At 38.3% G+C, this 22,439-nt stretch overlaps 1 protein-coding gene across 1 annotated transcript in view; it reads right to left on the reverse strand.

Moving 5' to 3' along the window:
• The window catches only part of CUBN (cubilin), a 306,947-nt gene that overhangs the window by 38,588 nt on the left and 245,920 nt on the right, over positions 1 to 22,439 (reverse strand). The window contains exons 55-59 of the mRNA XM_062210514.1: positions 21,162 to 21,318; positions 19,495 to 19,644; positions 9,051 to 9,251; positions 6,424 to 6,553; positions 3,524 to 3,741 (exon numbers count right to left, since the gene is read on the reverse strand). Of these exons, the coding sequence (XP_062066498.1) occupies positions 3,524 to 3,741; positions 6,424 to 6,553; positions 9,051 to 9,251; positions 19,495 to 19,644; positions 21,162 to 21,318 (856 nt within the window). The remainder of the gene's footprint in view (positions 1 to 3,523; positions 3,742 to 6,423; positions 6,554 to 9,050; positions 9,252 to 19,494; positions 19,645 to 21,161; positions 21,319 to 22,439) is intronic.

The following is a 22,439-nucleotide window of genomic DNA, read 5'->3' on the forward strand; positions in this document are numbered from 1 at the left end:
CAGCTCTCTGCTGTTGCCCGGGAGTGCAGTGGAGGATGGCCCAAGTGCTTGGGACCCTGCACCTGCGTGGGAGACCAGGAGGAGGTGCCTGGCTCCTGGCTTCGGATTGGTGCAGTGCTGGCTGTAGTGGCCATTTGGAGGGTGAACCAAAGGAAGGAAGACCTTTCTCTCTCTCTCATTATCTAACTCTATCTGTCAAATAAATAAATAAATAAATCTTAAAAAAAAAAAAAGAAAAAATGAAATCATGACACTGCACACCACATAAATTCCATGTAGGATTCTGGTATATAAAATAAAATGAGAAATATGTTGTGAAGAGACTGAGAAAGACTTTGGCATGAGACCAGTCCAGTAAAAAAGAAATGGAGTATTTGATGATTGAAAACATGTTTCCAAGTGAAAAGTGCTTCATGGATGACTCAGGTAGGTAGAGTCATGGCTGAAGCAGGTTCTGATGGCAAAGGAGGGACAGAAACTAAGCCTGCAGAAGTTAGAATAAAGAGTACTTGTAGGCATCAGTTCTGCCCTGTAAACCATGCCCGCTTCAGGCAAGTCCACAGAACCCCTGGCTTTTTGAATTATATGAAGTCAGAAAAGCCACTTCAATTTGATAAATGCTATAACTTGGTATAGAAAAGTGCTCAAATTTGCATTTAATTTTAGAGTTTCTCAGAATCCTGAAGCTCAGTACCATCATTTAGCTATACGTCAGTCACTCAGGATCAATTATTCAAGTAGTGTTGGAGTGCATGGGGAAGGCAAATAGATATCATAGTCAGATATCAGCCTGAGTGTTGCTTTGTTTGCTTTTTCCTTGCCTTCAGTAGAATGAACATAGGCCCTAACAACAGACATTTTAGGAAAGGGGACCAAATTTCATTACAAATTCAGTAATTAGCAATGAAGGGCAATTTCCTCCAAATTTGTTCTAAATCATGAGCAATTAAAATTAAAAAAGAATGTACAAACTGAAATATACCTAATCACATAATTATATAAGCTGGGCTCTCTATTGACTTCTGAAACACTAAATCAAATGTACATAAGGTATTACCAAGTGCGTAATCTCAACAGAAAATTAGCAAAGCCTGTCTTAGTGTTTTAGTCAAGATAAAAGACATGGAAATGTCACAGACTACCTTGGTCTCCTCGTCTTCACATCAATTACTTACTGAGTGAAGATACTGTTTTCCAGGCTGAAGTGATAGCTCTGGGAATGAAAATTCATTGCCTGATCCACAAAGTACTTTTCCTGTCCTAACAGGAAAGGCAAGCTGGTTTTACAGGGAGGAGAAGGAAGAAGAAATAGTACCTTATTAGCTTGGTCTAAGTTTATTTTTACCCAGATCTGCATCTCTATAGTTAAAGATACCAGTTTTATTCCTTCCCCTTTTCTTCGCCACAAAGTACTGTAAATATATGTATATATTCAAAAGTTATACAAAATGGTCCATAAACTTAGATGTATGGGCTTGAAAGTCTGGTAAGACCTAATATAAAATTATAATATTTAGGTCATTGATTTAAAAAATCTTTAAAAGTATTTAAAATATTTATTAAGTATCTCCAAGTAGTTGATGGCATTTATATAGCTAAAAAAGAGATGGCATTCTCATGACATACAGTGGTAGCACAATGCTGGGAAGTAATGAAATTCCATTGGAGCTCTCTCCACCTAAATCTTTACCCTAACTGAGACTACAGAAAAACAGTAATTGACTCTAAGCCTTCAATGACTCATGAGAGGACAATGGCCCTGACAGTGTGGTATTGTTTTATTCTGTGTTACTTCAGTTCAGTGAAATCTCAGTAAGACTAAAAGTGTCTTATTTGTAGCTCAGAAATACAGTAATTCAATAATGCAAGGGAACCCTGGTTAACTTGGGAAGCTTTGTGAAGATGACTAAAAGTGTCTTATTTGTAGCTCAGAAATACAGTAATTCAATAATGCAAGGGAACCCTGGTTAACTTGGGAAGCTTTGTGAAGATGACTCCAGTGTAAAGAGCTTTATGACTATTATCTCAATGAGCATGCAAGAATAGATGAGGACAAAATTTTAAAAAAAACCTGAAAGAAGGTAGCAGAGGAAATGCACATATAAGCCACTGATTTTACAGTCTGTGCTACCAGGCAAGAATCTTTTATACAAAACATTGTATAAAGGAAAACTGTTTTTTTCTTTCAAAGTAGTCTTGTGGGTTTTTTTTTTTTTTACTTTTTTATTTGTATAAAGGGAATGAATTTCATGTATTTTATATATACAGTTTTAAGAGCATAGTGATGCTTCCCACCCTACCACCCCACCCCCACTCACTTATACAATTCCATGAAGGCAACCCTCTATCTGCCCATGAGATTTGCTTTCAGGTTACTACTGACATAGCTGAATGCCAGTAGGAGGCAACTTGATTTTCTAATACTATTTGTCATGATGTTTGTTGTTTGTGGAGAAGCCTTGAAAACACAAACGTCTAACTGCCCGCCTCAAGAAAAGCACAATAAATAACATGCCAAAGGTAACGAAGTTGAACTGTTGGGTTTTAGTACATTAATCATATCTGTAATCTAATGGAAGAATCAAAACACTTTTGAGAGTCAAATGTGAATTGCCTTAGACTATGCCATAGATATTATTAGGATAAACAAGAAGTAGTTTTAATTCAAATGATTCAAAGTTAATTTGAAACAGATACTTATCTCTGACATGCAGTGGGAATAAATGACGTCTTATTTTCAATCCATTTTCATACCTAGCTTACCCACCATCTCCTGGTGCCTCTAAGACCACTCTCTCCAGCACCAGTTTCTTCTCCAGCTTCAACTTCCTCCTAGATATTTCCATGTAGATATCTCATAGGCCTTCCAATTCCAACTATTCAAACCAAATATAAAACTTCTCCCCAAATCTTAGACTCCTAAGCTACCACCATCCAAAAAGTCACCTATAACAAGTCATTCTCAACTCATGTCCTCACTGTATGGCATCAAGTTCCAAACACTATACTTCCAAGTCTCCTACCCTCTGAGTGTCTCAGAGATTTCACCCTTCCCTCTTTATCTAATCTCACTGTGTTAGTCTGATCCTTGGGCATTTTCCATAATCAGTATGCTGTCCTTTTTCACAGTCCATTTCAGCCAGGCAGTGTTTACTTGAAATTCTCCAAGACTTTTTACCAATTAAAGGATAAAGTGAGACCGGCAATAGGGGTTTCTTTCTTGCCCTGGTCTGGCTTTCCCCGGCCTTTTGGCTCTACTTCTTTGATTTCTGTATGTGATAAAACAAGGTTTAGGTCTCATATGAGAGTGGTTATGTAGACAAATCTTACCCTTGTGTACAGGAGAGTGATTTGTTAAAGGAAATTTTTAGTGAAAACATGTTAGATATAATTTCTAAAACCAAGACTGTGTGTGACACAGTACTCTTAGCTTAAATGAAAAGCAATAGCAGTCAGGCAGAGAAAAAAATTAAAGCAGAAAGGTAACAGCTATGAAGAAGATTTACAGAGGCAAAATTCTTACCCAATGTCTGCCGGAATGATATCTTCCAGCCTTTTGCTGTGTGAAGTGAATCGGTCTTGAATACTAGGAGCATATAATTATTGCTGCTTCTAATATTTGGCGGGAGCTCAGAACCACAGAATTTGCCAAGAAGGGGATCACTGATGCTAGAACCATCATAAATTGCCAGGTAGTCATGGGAGCAGAAGGTAGAGAGAGCCACATCGAAATCATTGAACCTGTGGAATGTACCTGGTTAATACTAATGTCTGTGAAATCACACCTTTAGTTCTTACAAAACAAAGATGAAATCAAAACTGAAGTACAGCATTCAACTTCACTTAACAGGAAATATTTGCAATAAACTAATATACTGCTTGGTTTAACAATTTTAGTCAATTTTTTTGAGTAACTACAATATGACAAAATATCTAGAAAATATCTAGTAATACCTCCTTTTAAGGGCCTTAAGAAAAAATATTTAATTTTTTCTCCAGAAGGTTTTAGTTGATTGAATGTTTTCAAACAATGGTGAAATTCAAGATGAAAAAGTTCTTGATACTGTTTTAGCACATGTAACATTTAATGTTCTTGTAAAAATTCAGGGCAAAACAATGGCTAGATAATTTCCAACAACATGATATTCATTTTTGTTCTTTATGGACAACACACTTATTTTTCACAATATAATCTAAAAGAAAAATAAAATCTGAGTTTCAAAGGGGACTCAAACCTGTCTTTATTTTTATTTTTATTTTTCATCATTTTCCTAGGAGAGAAAAGAAAATAACTGGAAAAACCCGGTGTCAGAAAACTTTACGTGGCATGGGTATTTTGAGGGTCTTGGTAGAAGGATCTGTGTTTTACTAATGCCTGCATTCCCTAAAGCCCCTAGGGTAGCAATTGCTGCATACATAGTAGGCTTAAGACACACAAAAAATAATTTTTAAACATGCAGATGTGATCTTTTTTGTCTTTTCAGTCTTATTACTGGGCATAATGGGCACGGGGTGGGAAGTATCAGAATGATGGCAAAAGGGCAGTTTGAGGCTGGTTGGGCATCAAATGAGTATTCAAAAAGCCCAGGTACTCAGCACCTTACAAAGGAAAAAGATTGTTCAGTGTGGAGTCATTCCTCCCACCCCTGGCAGAAATGAACTTTGACTATGGTGAGCCTTAGGATCCAGCTGGAAACTGACATATGTACCAAATATACCTGCATTTTATCTGTTGCTACCATACACCTACCTATCTACCTCCTTAGCTAGTTATCAACTATGGTCTGAAAGTCTGTGTCTCCCCAAATTCATATCTTCACATTCTGAACCCAAAGGTGATGGTATTAGGATCCGAGCATTTGGGAGATTACCACATTATAGGGGACGAGCCCTCAGTAATAAGATTAACACACTTATACAATGAGGTCCAAGAGTCATCCCCTCGAACGCTTGTACCATGTGAGGACACAGCAAGGAGATGCTTCCTATAAGTCAGAAAGAGGATCCTCACAGACACTGAATCAGCCTTTATCTTGGGCTTCCCAGCCTCCAGGACTATGAGAAGTTTTGTTGTTGACATTTGATATATGAGCCTGAATGCTCTAGTAATCCTACACGTGTCAGGGACAGTCTATGCTACAGCAGCTAATGAGAAAAGCTCCCCTTATGCCTCCATTCCTGAGCACAGGATCCCTGCACCAGCCTCTGCTCCACTCCATCTGGCAATTTTTATTCTTTTTTTTGTCCCTTAAAGGAATCTTTGGCCCTGGAGCACCGTTCCCTCACAAATATTCTCAGATGGGAGCTTTGATTTTCTTCAACGTCCAGCCTATAGACTATTTTCCCTCTGACACAAGAACCAAGTGATAAGCTCTGTCTTATAATCCAAGGACCCAGTTGGTACATGAGGTCCCTGGGGATGAAGTGCCGAGAGTTTATAATCTTTAGGGTAAAACGTGATCACACACTAATGGGGTGGAAGGTAGGTAAGAGTGGTCCTATCTCATACCTTCTATGTGAAAATCTTATACTGCCACAAACTAAAACTTCTTGATCTTCCCATCATACACTGCTTATCACTTGAAATACAACATTAGAAATGTGCCATCTTAGATAACAGAGGTCTTGAACCTTATCCTTGGAGAATAGGAGCTTGCATTGCCATCACCAGCTTTGTTGGGAGTAAGCAGGATTAGAGGGAGACTAATTATGTAAGATATCTCTTATAGCTCCAGCATAGAGGTATTCTAATGCATGAAGAAAAAATTCTTTTTCTTAAGCGGTTGGAAAATGTCTCCTTTGGAGACAGCAAAGGAAATACAGAGGACATGGTCTTTGGAGGAAACCTCAGAGGAATTCAAACTTTGTTTCCTCATTTAAATGTGTGTTACTTTGAGAAAGCTATTTGAGCCCTCGTATTCTCATCAGTGAAATGAGAAATAAAGACACACACACACACACATACACACAAACATACACACACCACCACCACCATACCTAATGTGACTATTTTTAAGAACAAAATAGGACAATTATGGAAACTGTTTATCAAAGCACCTATGTAAAATTAATGCCCAACAAATGGTAATTCTTTACTCTTGTCCCCCTAGCCTCTTTGATTTCAAAATTGCTTTATAACTTGACAGCTCATTGTATGGTATGAATCTCTCTGGCAACTGTTGGGGAATTATAATGACTGCTTCAGTGAGTGGAGTGCCTGCTTCTCCCGCCTGAATCACTCCTGGCTTGGATGGAGGGCATGAGGCTTGTTCCTGGGTTTGACTCCCAGACAGAAACTGTACTTCTGCTTCCACTAACAGAACCCTGATGGGAATCCCTGTTCTTCTTCATCAGGAAATGACTCTCTTTCCTGTAAATAAAGCTGAGAGGACTTTCTTAAGAACACAAGTCAGTGATACGTACTTCATATGAATCACCTTATTGTTTTCGACAGTGATTGTATAGAGACAGTACAAATTATTGGGGTAGTCTGTGTATGAGTAGGAAGGGCTCTTGATGATTCCACTGGAGGAGTTGAACACACCACCACAAGCTGCAACAGAAACCAGGAGAACATGCGGAGAGCAATTATTATCCACTGCAAGAAAAATTACTTCCAAAATATTCTACACTATTGTATATTTTCCCCAAAGAGAGAATTTTTTTTCCTAAAAGTCAGTAACCCAAAACCCACTTCATTTTGCTTACAAATAATTCAGGTATTTCCACTGAGGGGGACACTAAAAGATGGTAAGTGAGGAGAAACAGGGAGAATATTTTAAGGTGTATCTTGGAAAGGAATGAGTTTGGGTCAAAGTAATGATCAGAGTGAAAATGATAAAAAAGAACGTTTCATGTGTTGAGACGTGATTTCCTTTCCCCATAGTTAACTGTCAGAGAGACAGACAGAGGGAGGGAGGGAGGCAGGGAGGCAGGGAGAGAGGGAGGGAGAGGGAAAGGGAGAGGGAGAGGGAGAAGAAGAGGGAGAGGGAGAGGGAGAGGGAGAGGGAGAGATATGAGTGATAACTAGAATTTTATTTATTTCTATTTCTTCCTTTCTTTCTTCCTTTCTTTCTTTCTATCTATTTATTTCTTTATTTCTAAAATTATAATGGGTTTAGTATATTTTAATGGTATTTCTGTGGTTTATAAAGCATCAATGGAATGCTTAGAAATACATCTCTTAAAAATGAGAAACAAATTGTGGCTGCCATTTAAAGTTATAATTTATTAATAGTATGTATGTTAGCAGAGCTCACTTTGCCAGAAAAGTCTTCTCTTTATGCCAGTCCTCTGTGTACCTATGTAATGTATTAAGTGTCAGATTTGTGTAGCAATTATGCAGTTTCATTTTGCACAAGTATATGGTCTCTGAAAGTTGATCAACACCTAAATAATTTTCATCTTGCAAATGGATAGGATTTAAAGTCTTTTTTTTTTTTTTTTTTTTTGACAGGCAGAGTGGACAGTGAGAGAGAGAGAGAGACAGAGAGAAAGGTCTTCCTTTGCCGTTGGTTCACCCTCCAATGGCCGCCGCGGTAGCGCGCTGCGGCCGGCGCACCGCGCTGTTCCGATGGCAGGAGCCAGGTGCTTCTCCTGGTCTCCCATGGGGTGCAGAGCCCAAACACTTGGGCCATCCTCCACTGCACTCCCTGGCCACAGCAGAGAGCTGGCCTGGAAGAGGGGCAACCGGGACAGGATCGGTGCCCCGACCGGGACTAGAACCCGGTGTGCCGGCGCCGCAAGGCGGAGGATTAGCCTGTTGAGCCACGGCGCCGGCCAGGATTTAAAGTCTTAATATCAGCAATACTGTTTACGTGAAACTCTCATGCTAGATACATTAAACCTTGCATGCTGTGTTTTGCAAAATGTGGAATGAAAGAAAAAAAGAATATAAAACAGAGATTGTGACAAAAGAATAGAACAACTCCACCTTTCTCCTCATTTGATGAGGCTAGAGGGGAAGACATGTTGATTGCTGAGTTCTATTCTACTAGTGCCCACAACCACATAAAGCATAATTACACTTTGCAAAAGTTGGGGTTAGGATTCAGATAGCCTCTAATGTGAACAAATTATAAACACTTTTTCATGAGTAAGTAAACATTTTTAGTCTTCTCTGTGGATGGAAATGATGACTTATTTAAAGGGTAACTATTTAACTTACTGTCATTAGCAGTAAATTTGGTCAAAGACACAACAAAACCAAGGAAGATTCTTAAAGATTTGTATGCCCATGTCACTAAAGTTGGAACACTGGGAAAGATTGACAGTAAACTAATCAAGTAGGAGAATAAAAGATGATTCTAATGGGAAAATAAAGACCTATGATGTTCTTGTAGCTACAAAGGCCTTTGTCAGTCTGTTGACTTGTCTTTTCATTTTGCCTTTGGTATAGAGAAGCTATAAATTACAGCATAGTTCAATATATAAGTTTTATTTCTTTTCCTTTAGGGCTGTGCCTTTTGCAAATTGTTCAAAAATCCTTTATTTGTATCATAAATATATTCTCTTATATTGCAAATAAGTTTATTAAACATTATTTTTCTTATTAAGAATTGAATTGAGAAAATAAAACAGGCATCTGGATAATTCAGGCTAAAAGACACCTTTATGTAATGTACAAATGACTACAGATAGCAAGAATGTTCATCTAAACCCAACTGGCAAAATACATTTCAGTTCTCCATTTGATTTTCAAGGAATAGTTCTAGTTAAAGTTCATTAAAAAGGTATTTTTTTAAGAAAAATGTTTAAATATTTTGTACAATACATCACATTGACTCTTTTTTCCCCCTTAAAGTCTCTGAATCTTCAAATGGATGAGGCATGGATCACAATGAAAATCCCTTATATAAACAAGAAAATCCCATGGGACTGGGGGGGAGGGGTGGTGGTGGAGAAAGGTGGATGTATGGGCAGGAGGGAGGGTAAGGGTGGAAAGTATCACAATATTCCTGAATATGAAGTATATGAAATTTGTATACCTTAAATTAAAATTTTTAAAAAATGATAAAGATAATTCCAGACATCTCATTAGGGCTACTTACAGGTTATGCGATAGGAAAACCTGAACCCAAAGTCTGTGATGTGCGCATTGGAGTAGAAGTTAAGCAGCACTGGACCAATGATGGTGAGAGGAGCCAATGTCTCACTACCACACACAGTGGCAAGAGGTGTTGAAGAGAGGCTGTGACCCCTGATGATGTGCACACCATCATTGGCACAGGTTCCTGAGATGGTTGAGCGAGCTGTGCAAAGCATGGAACAGCCAACATTACAATCAGAAAAAACATAAACAGTCAACACTATAAGCATTCAACACTGTAAGCATTGCATGACAATGACTCATGCAATTGACATTAAACTTAGCTTAAGGATTTAGCAGTGTCATACTGAGCATAATATTTTGCAATCTAAATTTTATTAACATACAGTATGCAGCATCATGTATTTTTGTTTGATTAAAGGTACTCCTAAAACACTTAGTTACACAGACGTTAATTCTAACACATAGATTACCATCCTACAGTCAATCGTTACCATACTCCTCAATAATTCTGTCTTCTTCATGTTTTGGTTACTAAAAATAATGTCAAAACAAATATTCTTACACATCAATTTAAATATTTAGGGCAGTTTCTAATTATTTATTTAAAATAAGTCTTGAGTTTGACTTGTTTTACTGGTTCTAAGATAAGATTCTTTTTCATACTCCCACGATACTTTAGGTAACACCCTTCTCCATTCTCATTCTCATCATTCCATGGAGAAACCTGGTACCCATAAGCAGTCACTCCCATTATCAGGTACTATTGATAAATCATCAGACCCATTGAGGCCAGTCAAATGTGTTCAAACTGTAACTGGTCAAGAAGGAGGCCAACAATAGGAGCCAAGCATGTTAAGCTTGGAAAACATCAGTAGCCATGTTTTCTGACATTTGCAACAGTTAGTCATGCTGCATCAAAGGAGAAATAAGTTATCACTCAAAAGACAGAAAACAGAGGGTGGAAAGAGAAAGCATGCTGAGGAATTGTTTTGTTCATGGATTGCTTTGTTCTATAAGTCTACTACTCCCATTCCTCTTTGTTATATTTTTGAATATGTTTTCTACCCCTTCAGCATTCTCAAGTCCCTCTTGAAGCCCAATAACTTGGTGTACTGTCAGTTTCAACCCTAGAAAACACTTCAGCCTTGGATTTGTCTAAGATTTGCAGCTTGTGTGGCGTTCAGACTGAACTAGCAAGTGTCTAAAAAGTCTGTCCCTATAAGCCTCTTCCTGGGGCTAGAGTAGGTCCACATGCCTGTCCCTGTGGCTACCAATGCACAACACAGGATCACACTCAGAGCTTCCTGAGCCCAGCACAGCACTGGGGTGGGAACAACGACCACATTATCACAATTTGCTGTTAGGTGGACCCATAACCTGTGGTAACTGCTAACAGGTGATGTTTTCTGGGACATAAGATCAATTGCTTGGGGCCAAGGACTCTACTTGGTACCAAAACAGGTTCAGAGACTCCATCCACAGGCAGAGGCCTAGGAATAGGGGCCATTAGGACATACTCAGTGTTGGGTTTTACCAGCCCAGCACTGTGTCCAAGACATAGCCTATGGTTCTTTGCTTTATGCCCAAGGCTGGCAGAAGGGTGCTAAAGGCAGCCCCCTAGCTGTCTAGGCTGGTATTAAGCGAGGCTATAATTGGGTCTCACACTCACAAGGCTCTGGGCAGTTTCACATGGTAAAAGCCTATGTGAAGCTTGTGGAATACACACCAAAATGAGTCCATCCCACTGGAGTGCAGGTCTCTGCTTGATGACAGATTAGAGGCTCTATCTGTGAGAACTTGCCTGAGGATAAAGGCCTTTGGGCTTTATCAGGTGCTGAGTCTCACAGTGGCAGGTGCAGCTCTGAGGTCCAAGGAAAATCTGAAGTTCCCTTTCCTTCCTTACTCCCCAGCGATTGAAGTCTTGCTCTGCTGCCTGCTAGAGGTCGGGGAATAGGTGGAAGAGGCAGTTCCCTGGCTGCCTGGCTACAGAGAGCCCAAGACTCAGCGTAGTTACAGGGACCGTGTGCCGGTCTAGTTTCAGTTTGTCTTGAGGCAGGCCTGATACAGGGATTCAATTCTAAGGTCTGGAATTAATTCCTTTTCCTTCTACCAAGTAGGAAACAAGGCATCTGTCTTCATGCTGCACTACTTGGAGCTGGGGAAGAGGTGATTTGAGCAACTGTTTTCTTCTTGCTTTCTTAAATGTGTTTTTTCTTACTATGGTACTGAAACCAGGCACTGTGGTCTATCACCTGGCTTCTGTAGCTCTTGTAGGGTGAGTTGGGATGTAAATAGCATCCAAACTGGCATATTTTGTAGGGTGATGATTGCTGGAGTGTTTTACTCAGCTGCCATCTTTTTCTGTTTCTTCTCCCTTCTCATTTTTAATCGTTCTTTGATGATATGAGATGGTATATACCTTTCCTATAAGCACCTCTACTTCATATCTAAGCTGATTTTAGAATAATCTATGACTTTTTACTTGATGCAATGTCTTAAGTTGTTGCTTGGAACACATGCCTCTCATATCAGAGTGGCATATTCAAGTTCTGGGTACTCAGCTTCCTGCTAAAGCATGCACTGGGAGGCAGCAGTGATGGTTCAAGCGCTTGGGTCCCTGCCACTCTTGTGGGAGACCTAGATGGAGTCTGCGTCTCCTGGCTTCAGCCTGGTCCAGCCTTGGCTGTTGCAAGCATTTGGGAGTGAACCAGTGGATGTCTCTTTGTGTTCGCCTCTCTGTCTCTTTCTGTCTCTCTGCCTTTCAAATAAAAATGGAAAAATATTTAAAGAATATCAATGTATATATTATTTTCAATATGAGTGCCATCCTTTCCTTTTTGGAAATAAGTATTTGCTTAGAGAAAATTGATATTTTTATCATAAAATACATATGTAGTTTAAATTTTCAGTCATTTTAGGAACACATTTGACTCCTTAGTTAAGTTCTCTCCAGGTCAAAGAAATACTAAGGTACCAGTTTAAGGATACATTTATTAAATTATTCTTAAGGAATTCCCTTAATTCTGTAGTAGAAATGTTTCTAATTGGGCATACATCTGTGATTAAAAATTTGAAAGACTTAACTTCAATGACCTTATCATATAATCAGAAAAATATAATTTTGGAAAAATAGGACACAAATAGATTAAACTTAAATTTATAGTTGTAATATTGCTAAACTATGCACTTTAATTATAAATTCAGAATTTATCTTCAAGACACCAAAAACTCCACTAGGAGCTTAAAAATTCAGAGTAAATGAGTAGAAGAATAAAAAATAAGTATACCTTTGTTATAGCAATATATTTACAAAGTTATAAAATAAAAATTACAGAAGGCAAGGAAATATTACTGATGCTGGATTAAATTTTTGGTTTCACATTTGTTCAAATGGTCTGCTACTCTTTAAGTATCTAAGAGGTTTTGAAATTATTGACCAAAAAGTGAAATAAATGATCACAGTGATAATTGTATTAGAAAATCATGGAAAGGCTACAAAACATAAGGTAAGGTATGTTTTATTCATGATTATGTGTTGAAATAATTAATTAAAAAAGAAATCAATTATAGAAAATTAATTCATGAAATGGCAAGGCATATACATGTATATGGTTTAGATTTTCATCTTTTAAAGATAATTTCTTGGGGCTGGAGCTGTGGCACAGCAGGTTAAGCAGCTGTCTGAGGCACTGGCATTCCATTTGGGCACCAGTACCAGTCCAGCTGCTCCACTCAGAAGTGGAGTTCCTTGTTAATGTGCCTGGGAAAGTGGCAGAGGGTGGCCTAGGTCTCTGGGCTCCTGCATCCACATGGGAGACTCAGGGGGAGCTCTGGCTCCTGGCTTCCAGCTCTGGCTGTTGTGGCCATTTGGGGAATGAACTAGTGGATGGAAGACCTCTCTCTCTTTCTCTCTCTCTTTCTCTAACTCTGCCTTTCAAAATAATGAATCTTAAAAAAGATTATTTATTTGAAAGAGAGATCTGTATCTCTGAGAAAAGGGAGAGAGGGGAGGGGAAGAGAGAGAGAGAGAAAAAAAAAAATCTTTCATTTGTAGGTTCACTCCCCAAATTCTGGCAACAGTGCCGGCTGGGCCACACCAAATCCAGGGGCCAGCAACTCAGTCCAGGTCTTTCACATGGGTATTAGAGATCCAAGAGCTTGAGCCATCACAGCTGCCTTAGAGGGTGCGCATTATTAGGGAGATGGAACTGGAAACAGAGAGCTGAACTCAAGCACCTTGATATAGAATACAGGCATCCCAAGTGGTGCTCCAACCATTGTGCCAAACACCCACACCAAGTAGCACACTGAACAGAAATTCACTTTATGTTTAAAAAAGGTCCATATTCAACAATAAGAAAGTTGTTTGGGGAGATGCAAGGAAAGTTGAGAGGATATTTGATTTTTTTTTTTTTTGTAGCTAGCACAGATCAAATAACTAAACAAATCATTCTGACAATCTTTCATTTTCAAAGCCTGACTCTGTATTATGTGGAAATTATAATATTTGGCAAGAAGATTCATAGATTAAAATAGTCTTATATTCTTTCCAGTAGTCATTTATTTAAGATGAGATGTCCTTCCAAATATATTCCATAAGAAATGAAATATCTGTGTAATATCAGAACTTGGTAAAGTTATTTAAAGTTCAAAGACATCAGGATTAGCAAGAAAGTGTCATATGCAAGATAATGAAAGATAATGTGTCACTAGACATCAACTAATTCTCACACACGCATCTTTTTCTCAGGCTCTACACATTACATCACTGCACTAGATCAAAAATATCAGCCTGATTCTTCAATGAAAACATACTTGATGACAAAAAACATAGACATCAGAAAATAAATATATGAAACTCCTCCAATAATTAAAGGAGGAGTCAATTGCATATATAATTTACATATATACAAATTTCTCTTTTAGAATACAATTAAATGCAATTAATGATCATTTTTCTCTAGAGGGGAAGAAGAGAGCTTAGTCAAAGTATTGCTTTGAGAAGCAATATGGATACCAAAGTTGAATTTATGGCAAAGAGGCAACATTCAACTAGCCATATGAGAACTTGTCAAGAAGAGAAGCACCCTGAAATTGAGCAAAACTTTATCCTGGAACAAAAGCCCATGTCATGGGATAGGAATTGCAGTCATTCTTCTATCTTCTATGAATAATTTGATAAATATTTACTGCTGAAATATCTTGAGCTATAAAAAAGTCCTCCATGATTCATTTTTATGGCTCTTTCCTACCCTTCTGAAAAGCTTTAAAACATGTTTGCCATTTGAAATGGGTAAAGTTCTATACAATAGATTGATATTTGGTTTTTTATTTCATTTTACTAGGCTCTATTATAGTGCAATGTATAATTCTGAATTCCATCATGATTCTGAGAACTTGTATCCCAAGGATTGGAGATAAGGGAAAAAAAATCCTTTGGTTAGGATATTTTAATAGTGTAGATAAGATCAAGTCTTCTCAGTAAAGTAGAAAAATGTCTTAGAGAGAGGCATGTAGATTAGGGGGCAGTTATGACTGACATCTGTTGACTGTCTAAATTCACTTCACTTGGAGTAGCTTAGAAACTGATCTCAATGGAGAAAAGATTCAGTGGACAGACAAGCATAATGCTACTTTAGACCTAAGCTTCATCTAGTGCTTTGCCACCTTGAGTAAAGTATGAATATGAAATATTTCTCAAGAACTATAAAACAATGTATTGTGAAATGTGTCTACATTCTGAATTCTTTAGAGATAATTGAGAAAGTAAACAGAAGAAATGAGTAGTTGAGTAATATCATTAAAAAACCGGGGACAACACTGTGGCGCAGTGGGTAAAGCCACAGCCTGCAGCGCTGGCATCCCATATGGGTGCTGGTTTGAGTCCCGGCTGCTCCACTTCCGATCCAGCTCTCTGCAACGGCCTGGGAAAGCAGTAGAAGATAGCCCAAGTCCTTGGGCCCCTGCACCTGTGTGGAGATCCAGAAGAAGCTCCTGGCTTCTGGCTTTGAATCAGTGCAGTTCAGGCCATTGCAGCCATCTGGGGAGTAAACCAGTGGATGGAAGACCTCTCTCTCTCTCTCTACCTCTACCTCTCTGTAACTCTTTCAAATAAATGAAATAAATCTTTGAAAAAAATCATTAAAAACCTTAAATTAAATGGAGTAAAGTAGGAAATAAAACATCTAACAAAACCCAATGATTATATTTCTTGATGGAAAAAAAAGGCAAAAATAAAAATCTTGAATTTTCTCCACTTTTTCCTTTTCTATTTTATATCTGGAGGAACCGATAACCTAGGACTTGTTAGTGAATCATAGAAAATTCAGGCAAATAGTAAGGAGAACGTCCCATCTCTTGCTCTGGACGGTAAGTCGCATCAGTTCTGGGGCTTTAAGACTATCCCTAGAGGACAATGAGCAAAAGCATTTGCCCTTCTGGGGCTCTTTTTCACATGCCAGATAAGCCAGTGCTCATCAAGAGTTATTCTGGGGTCTGAAAAAAACTGACTTTACAATTTTGCTCTACAGAGGATTTTTTAATGAAACATTTCTAAACTGTTCATTATCACTGGTATGAATCAGTGTTATCATTCAAATTTAATAAATAAAATATCGAGTTACAGAAGGCTTCGGCTTGCCTGAGGTTATCTCACCTGCTATGTGCTTCATATACAAAGGGAAACAACTAGGCTGATAATTTTTCCAGCAACTTGAGGTAATCTACCTGGCCACGGGCATAATGAGAACACAAAAATGTATGTTTGGACTGTTCAGTATTTGGGAATATAAAATAAGTATTTCATAACAATTGTTTCCAAAACTAGTCCATAGACAGATAGTTTATAGTTCATAGAATGGCTAGTATTGGAAATGTAAAAATAGTGAGAAAGATGGGAAAAACGTAGGTCCATGTAAAACAACATACTTTCAGTATGACCTATTTTCTGGTGAGTTTTAAGTTGGTCATGGAGCCTTTGGAATATCCCAGCAGGGAAAGCACCAATGTGTGGTAAAACAATCATTATATTTGCCTGAATAGCAAAACCTTCCCTAACAGTTGTCAGTGTTCAGTCGACACAATGTTGGAACAAGTGTTTCCCACTGTATTTTGTGGAATGAGATAAACTTGCCAACTCCATCTGTTGTGCTCACAGTCCACCAAGACAACAGTTGTAGAGCTTTGATCTTCACCTAAGCCAGCAGTGGCTCTGCTGGTCTGCTGGGCTCAGAAATGATTACTCATGGGAACATAGTCTTTCAGAAACACTTCTTACTGAAAAGCCAATGCCCTTCAGCAGAGCCATGGCCTTCATTGAGGGGAATGCTTAGTTTTACCAAAAAATAGTATTCATATATCCCTCAGGCTCCCTGTAGAAGGGATTTGAAAGGTTATTTTTTTCTGTAGCTAATGATTCTCTAGTTTGTTGACAGAATTTGATAAATGTCATTACTGAGATGACTGGTAATAAGAAGATAATTATAAAGTAAGCGTGATTAATGTTGCCCTTTTTGGGCATCACCATAATTTCAACTAATCTCTAGTCAGAAATTACTAACTTAGCAGTTTGAAAATGCTGAGTACATACAGCACTGGAAATGTCACAAGAAATATCAAAAGGATATCATCCTATCAAAAAATCAGTCTCTTCAGCTGGGTGAGGATTTGTGGAAGTACCCATCTTTTCATTTTGTATTATCTGACTATTATAAGTACTAAAGAAAGGCTAACAAATGAACTACAAAAATAATAGTACAAAGTGACAATCAGAAAGAAAGATGCAGTAACTGGACTGGACTATTACAACTCACCCTGAAATGTGGTGCTCTCTCTTGCTAGAGTGTGCTTGCCCCTTCACTCCACCTCGTCAGCTAAGCTCAGGGAACTACGGAGGCCAGTATGGTCCTTTGTGATTACATATATACCACTGATACCGACAGTACTTTTTGTGATATGGCACGTTTACTAGTATCTCCTTTTCTTACTCTGAACAGTGTTGTCACATGACATTCTTATATTTATTCAATTTAATAAGAACCAAAGCACATACAAATACATAATTTGCATATTTTCCTCCATTATTAAAATAATTTCCACCACTATAAAAACAAAAGATATAAAGAAAAATATATATCACTTATGAATCTATCACACAGCATTAACAACTCAAAATACTGCTTAATAGCCTTGTAGATTTTATTTACACATATATTATTTTTAATAGAAAGTTACATCATCTTATACAAACTATTTTACTCTCCTCAAATATTTTTTATACTGTGAACTTTTTTTTATATTATTGGAATTTTGTGCCAGAAAAGATTATATTTTACCTCATAATCATTTTTACAGTGACATATACCAATTAGTACCAGCATTTTCTTATAAACACATTTGTCAAAAATACAGGTGCAGAGATGTAGGAAAAAAAGTAAGAAAGGAAAAAGTGAGGGAGGCTTTGTAGAATTTATCAGTTTATAAGCATTGGCAAATGTTTATTTTTATAAACCATACATTTCCCAAATGTTGAATCCTGTAGAATATCATGCTGAGAGTGATGACTCATTGCCATAGGAGACTGACACAAAGAAAAAGAAAATTTGAATATGCAGATATAGCTTGACAAGTTTACAAGTTAATTATAGTTTAAAAACATAAAGCTCATTTGAAAAAAATACTATGACTATGAGTGGCTGAAAATATCCATACACTTGCAAGGATTTCCTTTCTGCAGTGACATGCTATCCATTAAGCATCCAGTGGTATCTATTGTTTGCACAAGCCAGGCCCAAACCTCTACTGTTCCCTTTGGCAACAGCTAGAGCTGAGGGATTAACACAAAGGGATGCTTGTGGTTAAGAACTCAGCACTGAGGAATCAGACTGGGAAGATTAAGATGGCAGAAAGGAGATGAAAGGATATGCCATGGCAACATTTAATGAAAGAGGAGCACAGATATTAATTTTATTAATTCTCTTACTCATCCAAGTTATCGAGCATTTATTTTTGACTCAAAACAGTTTTTCCTATTGGTAAGTTTATAGTGTTTGCAGTGTGTGTGTAGGGACATGTATGTGTGCATAATGCAAATGCAAATGCAAATGAGTATAAAGAGCTATGTTGGGGCTGGTGCTCTGGTGTAGCGGGTTAAGCCACCTACTGCAGTGCCAGCATCCCATATGGGTACTGGTTTGATTCCAGGATGCTCCATTTCCTATCCAGCTTCTTGTTAATGTGCCTGGGAAAGCAGTGGAAAATGGCCAAGTGTTTGGGCCCCTGCCACCCACATGGGGGACCTGGAAGAAGCTCCTGGCTCCTGGCTTTGGTCTGGCCTAGCTGGCCATTTTGCAGAGTGAACCAGTGGATGGAAGATCTCTCTCTCTCTCTCTCCCTGTGTGTGTGTGTGTGTGTGTGTCTCCTTCTCTCTCAGTGTAACACTGGCTTTCAAAATAAATAAATCTTTTATAAAAATAGTAAGAGCTATGTTAATGGGTAACACATTTCAGGCTTATTTTTTTAAATAAATTTACATGATGCTTGTGTCCTTAAGTTTCCTGCACTATTGTTTCACTTCTGGATGAAATATATGTAATCATACCTCTGTGTTTTTTAATTTGTTAAAAATTTTAGGGATCGGCACTGTGGCATAGCAGGGGAAGCTGCTGCCTGCAGTGCCAGCATCCCATATGGGTGCTTGTTCAAGTCCTGGCTGCTCCACTTCTTATCCAGCTCTCTGTTACGGCCTGGGAAAGCAGTAGAAGATGGCCCAGGTGCTTGGGCCCTTGCACCCATGTGGGAGACCCAGAGGAAGCTCCTGGTTCCTAGCTTCTGGCTTTGGTTCAGCTCAGCTCCAGCCATTGCAGCCATCTGGGGCATGGACTAGCAGATGGAAGACCTCTCTCTCTCTCTCTCTCTCTCTGCCTCTCTGCCTCTCTGTAACTCCATCTTTCAAATAAATAAATAAATAAATAACCTTTAAAAAGAATAAAAATTTAAAACTTTTTACTTATCTTAGCCAGAGAGACAGAAAAGAGAGAGGGAAGGAGGGAGGAAGAGAAGTATCTCACTGTTGGTTCACTCCCCAAATATCTGCAACAGCCAAGGCTGGGTCAGGAGCTAGAACTCATTCCAGATCTCCCATATGGATGGCAGGGACCCAACTACTTGAGTTATAACCTACTGCTTCTCAGGTTGTGCATCTCAAGGGTACACATTAGCAAGAAGCTAAAATTTGAAGTGGAGCCAGAGCTCAAGACCCAGGCATCTTATATGTGATGCAAGCATCCCAAGCAGAATTTTACTGCAACACTCTCTCTATTAACTAGCTTGATTTAGCATTTCCACAATGTACATATGTAGGAAGATACCATGTTGTATGATATATACAATGTTTATGCATCAATTAATACATACATAATTAATTAAAATGCTCATAAACTTACCTTCCAAATGGAAAGACACAAAAGTCAAGCGGACCAGAGAGTGAGGGCCAGCTTGTATGAGGTAGCTACAATTCATATTGTTGTCATATTTCTTTGGGTAGTTTGGAGAAATGATAAGACCAGATTGGTCAGTGAAATTACCTCCACATCCTGCGTGGAAACAAAAAGGCATCATCAGAACATTTGTTCACACATGTAGTATCTAATTTATCAGTGAAGGAAGAAGACAAAGCCATGAATTCTCTAGAGATGAGCTTTCCTGAGATACTCTAAATGGAAGAAAAACAATGAAAAGAATGAGGCTCTGATTTAAAAACAAATATCAATGTTAAGTAAGAATATTATATATATGTATAGATTACTCAGAAAATGGTACAGAATCTTAGATGCTAAGCAATAGAAGTCTACCACACATAAACTAAAAATTCCTTAATATTAAGAAATAAAAAAGAGTTATCAAGGATTGAATATTTTCATGTAGATTAAAAAAACTGATGAAAGGTGATTTTCACTTAATTCTTTTATGCTTAATGTTCTAAAAATATCTTATTATTAAAAAAACTAGGCTATTTTTGGTATCATTGTGACCTGACCATAAGAACAATACTAGTTACTTTTATCAAATAGTTGCAGTTGTAAGTCCCAATTCTTATTAAATTCTTACATGAATTCCTAGTGTCAGAAATCAAGAGAAAAAATTTTGACCACTAAAAATGATGTTTATTTTCATATAACAACTAACTGTTAATTTGCATCACTCCCTGATCTATCAAGTATGAAAATATCTGTATCCTTTTAAACTCACATTAAAACACACACAGTTACACATACATATACAAATACAGCCAACCAGCTGAAGTCCTAAGAATGGGTCTGTGGCTGTGCTTCGTTACTTACTTTCTGCCACTTTCATTCTTTTATTTATGTCTGAGATATGTTTTCTGCGTCATTCTCTTTAATTCTTTTCATTAAACTTCCTCTCAAGCAGTAGTTTGCTATTAGAGGCATTTTAATTTAATTAAGCCAATAGGCACATTTCATTGTTTCTCAGACTTGAAAACCCCTACCTTCCACAAACTCAATCTGTATTTAGTAGTCAGAGGAGTGGACCCACACCAAATTAGCCAGGAAAATCCAAAGAAAGTGCTCCCAAAGTTTGCTGAGTAGGAGAGTCCCCTGGATGAGCACTAAGGCACACAAAACTCAAGCCATGCAAATTCTAAATTGAGATGGATCTGATGTGGAGCTCAAAGTTGTGCATGTTTTCTCCAAGCCTCTTCACCAAGCAGTTTTTACTTGGGTGACCAATATGCCCTACACCAGGCACATGGTTGTTAATTAATCCCCAGCCAACTGAGCTTGGATTGAACATCTGCCCTACTCTGGATTCTCACTTCTTTTTAGACAATAGCTAGTGGCACTAATGTCTGATGATATATCACTTCTCCATTGGCCAGCTGTTGAATTCAGTTCTATCACTGTGTCACTGATTTTCAAAGGAAGTGTGTCTTCCTGGATTAGGTAACCTACTCATGCTCCTCTCCTTGGATCCATCCCCAACACCCCCAGTTCAGGCTAATTTGCCATACCCCTCTCACCATTTCCCCATGCTTGGGGCACATACACTCTCCCAAGGACCGCTCAGTTTGGGTTTTGGTGCTACTTACGGCTTATAAAGCTTGCAGAGAAGCCCTGAGCAGGTGTCTCCTGAGACTGGAAGACAGCAGTGAATACATTTCTCGGTGTGATGATGGAACCGGGAGCCACATTCCCACAGCTGGTGGCTAACAGGGCACTGTTGACCTCCTCAGTTCCTGCCCACACCTAGCAGGGTCATAAACATAACTTAACACTTGGAAGTTTCCTCTGATAATATTTTAACATGCTTAGGCTTGACAATAATGGTACTTAGGTATATATACGGGAACCATATAACAGTAAATAAACACATGCAAATTTGCACTTTTTTTTTTTTTTTTGAGAACAGCTTTCTTTTTAAGCTGTCCCCCTCCCTCAGAGCACATCCATTCTGACTCCTCTAAGGAGATGTGGTCATTTTGAGGTCACAAGGCAATGATTTTTAAAAACTCTGACTGCAGTTGTGTCTTCCAGGTGATTAGATATAAGTGAGCTTGCAGGTGCTGAGGAGCCAGAGTCCAGGGAGAATGGCAAGTTGTGCATCACAGCTAGAGAACATTGTGGAGCCTGAACAAAGTGGACATGAATGCCAATGATAGGTGTAATTAGAACAAACTAGAATTAATCTTAGAACATTCCCTGGAAGTGTTGAATTTTAAGGCTCATTCTAAAGAAAGGAGGAAGCTCAGTCACTATATGCTATTCACTAAAGACTGGATTGGCGATTTCCAAGTCATTCTGGGCTGTCATTTAACAGGTCTGGCCACATAGAAGGAATGAATTTGTACACTTATGAAAAAATACCAATGTTGAATCACTTGAAGAAAGTGTACATATTAGGCAATAAATATGAATAACTGGGAAAAAAGACCAATAAACATGTTAATTGGGTGAGATCCCCTTTGTATACTGGATCTCAAATGGAAGCAATTTTGGATTCTCAAAGGAACATTAGGAAATATCTAGCAGCATTTTTTTTTTATGACAAATTGGGAGAGGGTGTAATGTCTAGTGTGGAGGAGCCAGGAATGTTGCTAAATATCCTGTAAGGTACAGGACACCCTCTATCACCACGCACATACAAGTGAGAATTATATGGTCCAAGAAGGTAGTTGGGTATCAATTAGTCTTGCTTTACTACTGAAAATTTTTTCACATTAAATTATCCAAAATTATTCATTCTAAATATACCTCTTTTAAGAATATTTCTCAGTGCCAATGGTGTAGCATAATGGGTAAAGCCGCTGCCTGCAATGCTGGCATACCATGTGGACACCGGATTGAGTTCCGGTTGCTCCATTTTTGAT

This window comes from Lepus europaeus, chromosome 14 (assembly GCF_033115175.1).
Source record: "Lepus europaeus isolate LE1 chromosome 14, mLepTim1.pri, whole genome shotgun sequence".
Taxonomy (NCBI): Eukaryota; Metazoa; Chordata; class Mammalia; order Lagomorpha; family Leporidae; genus Lepus; species Lepus europaeus.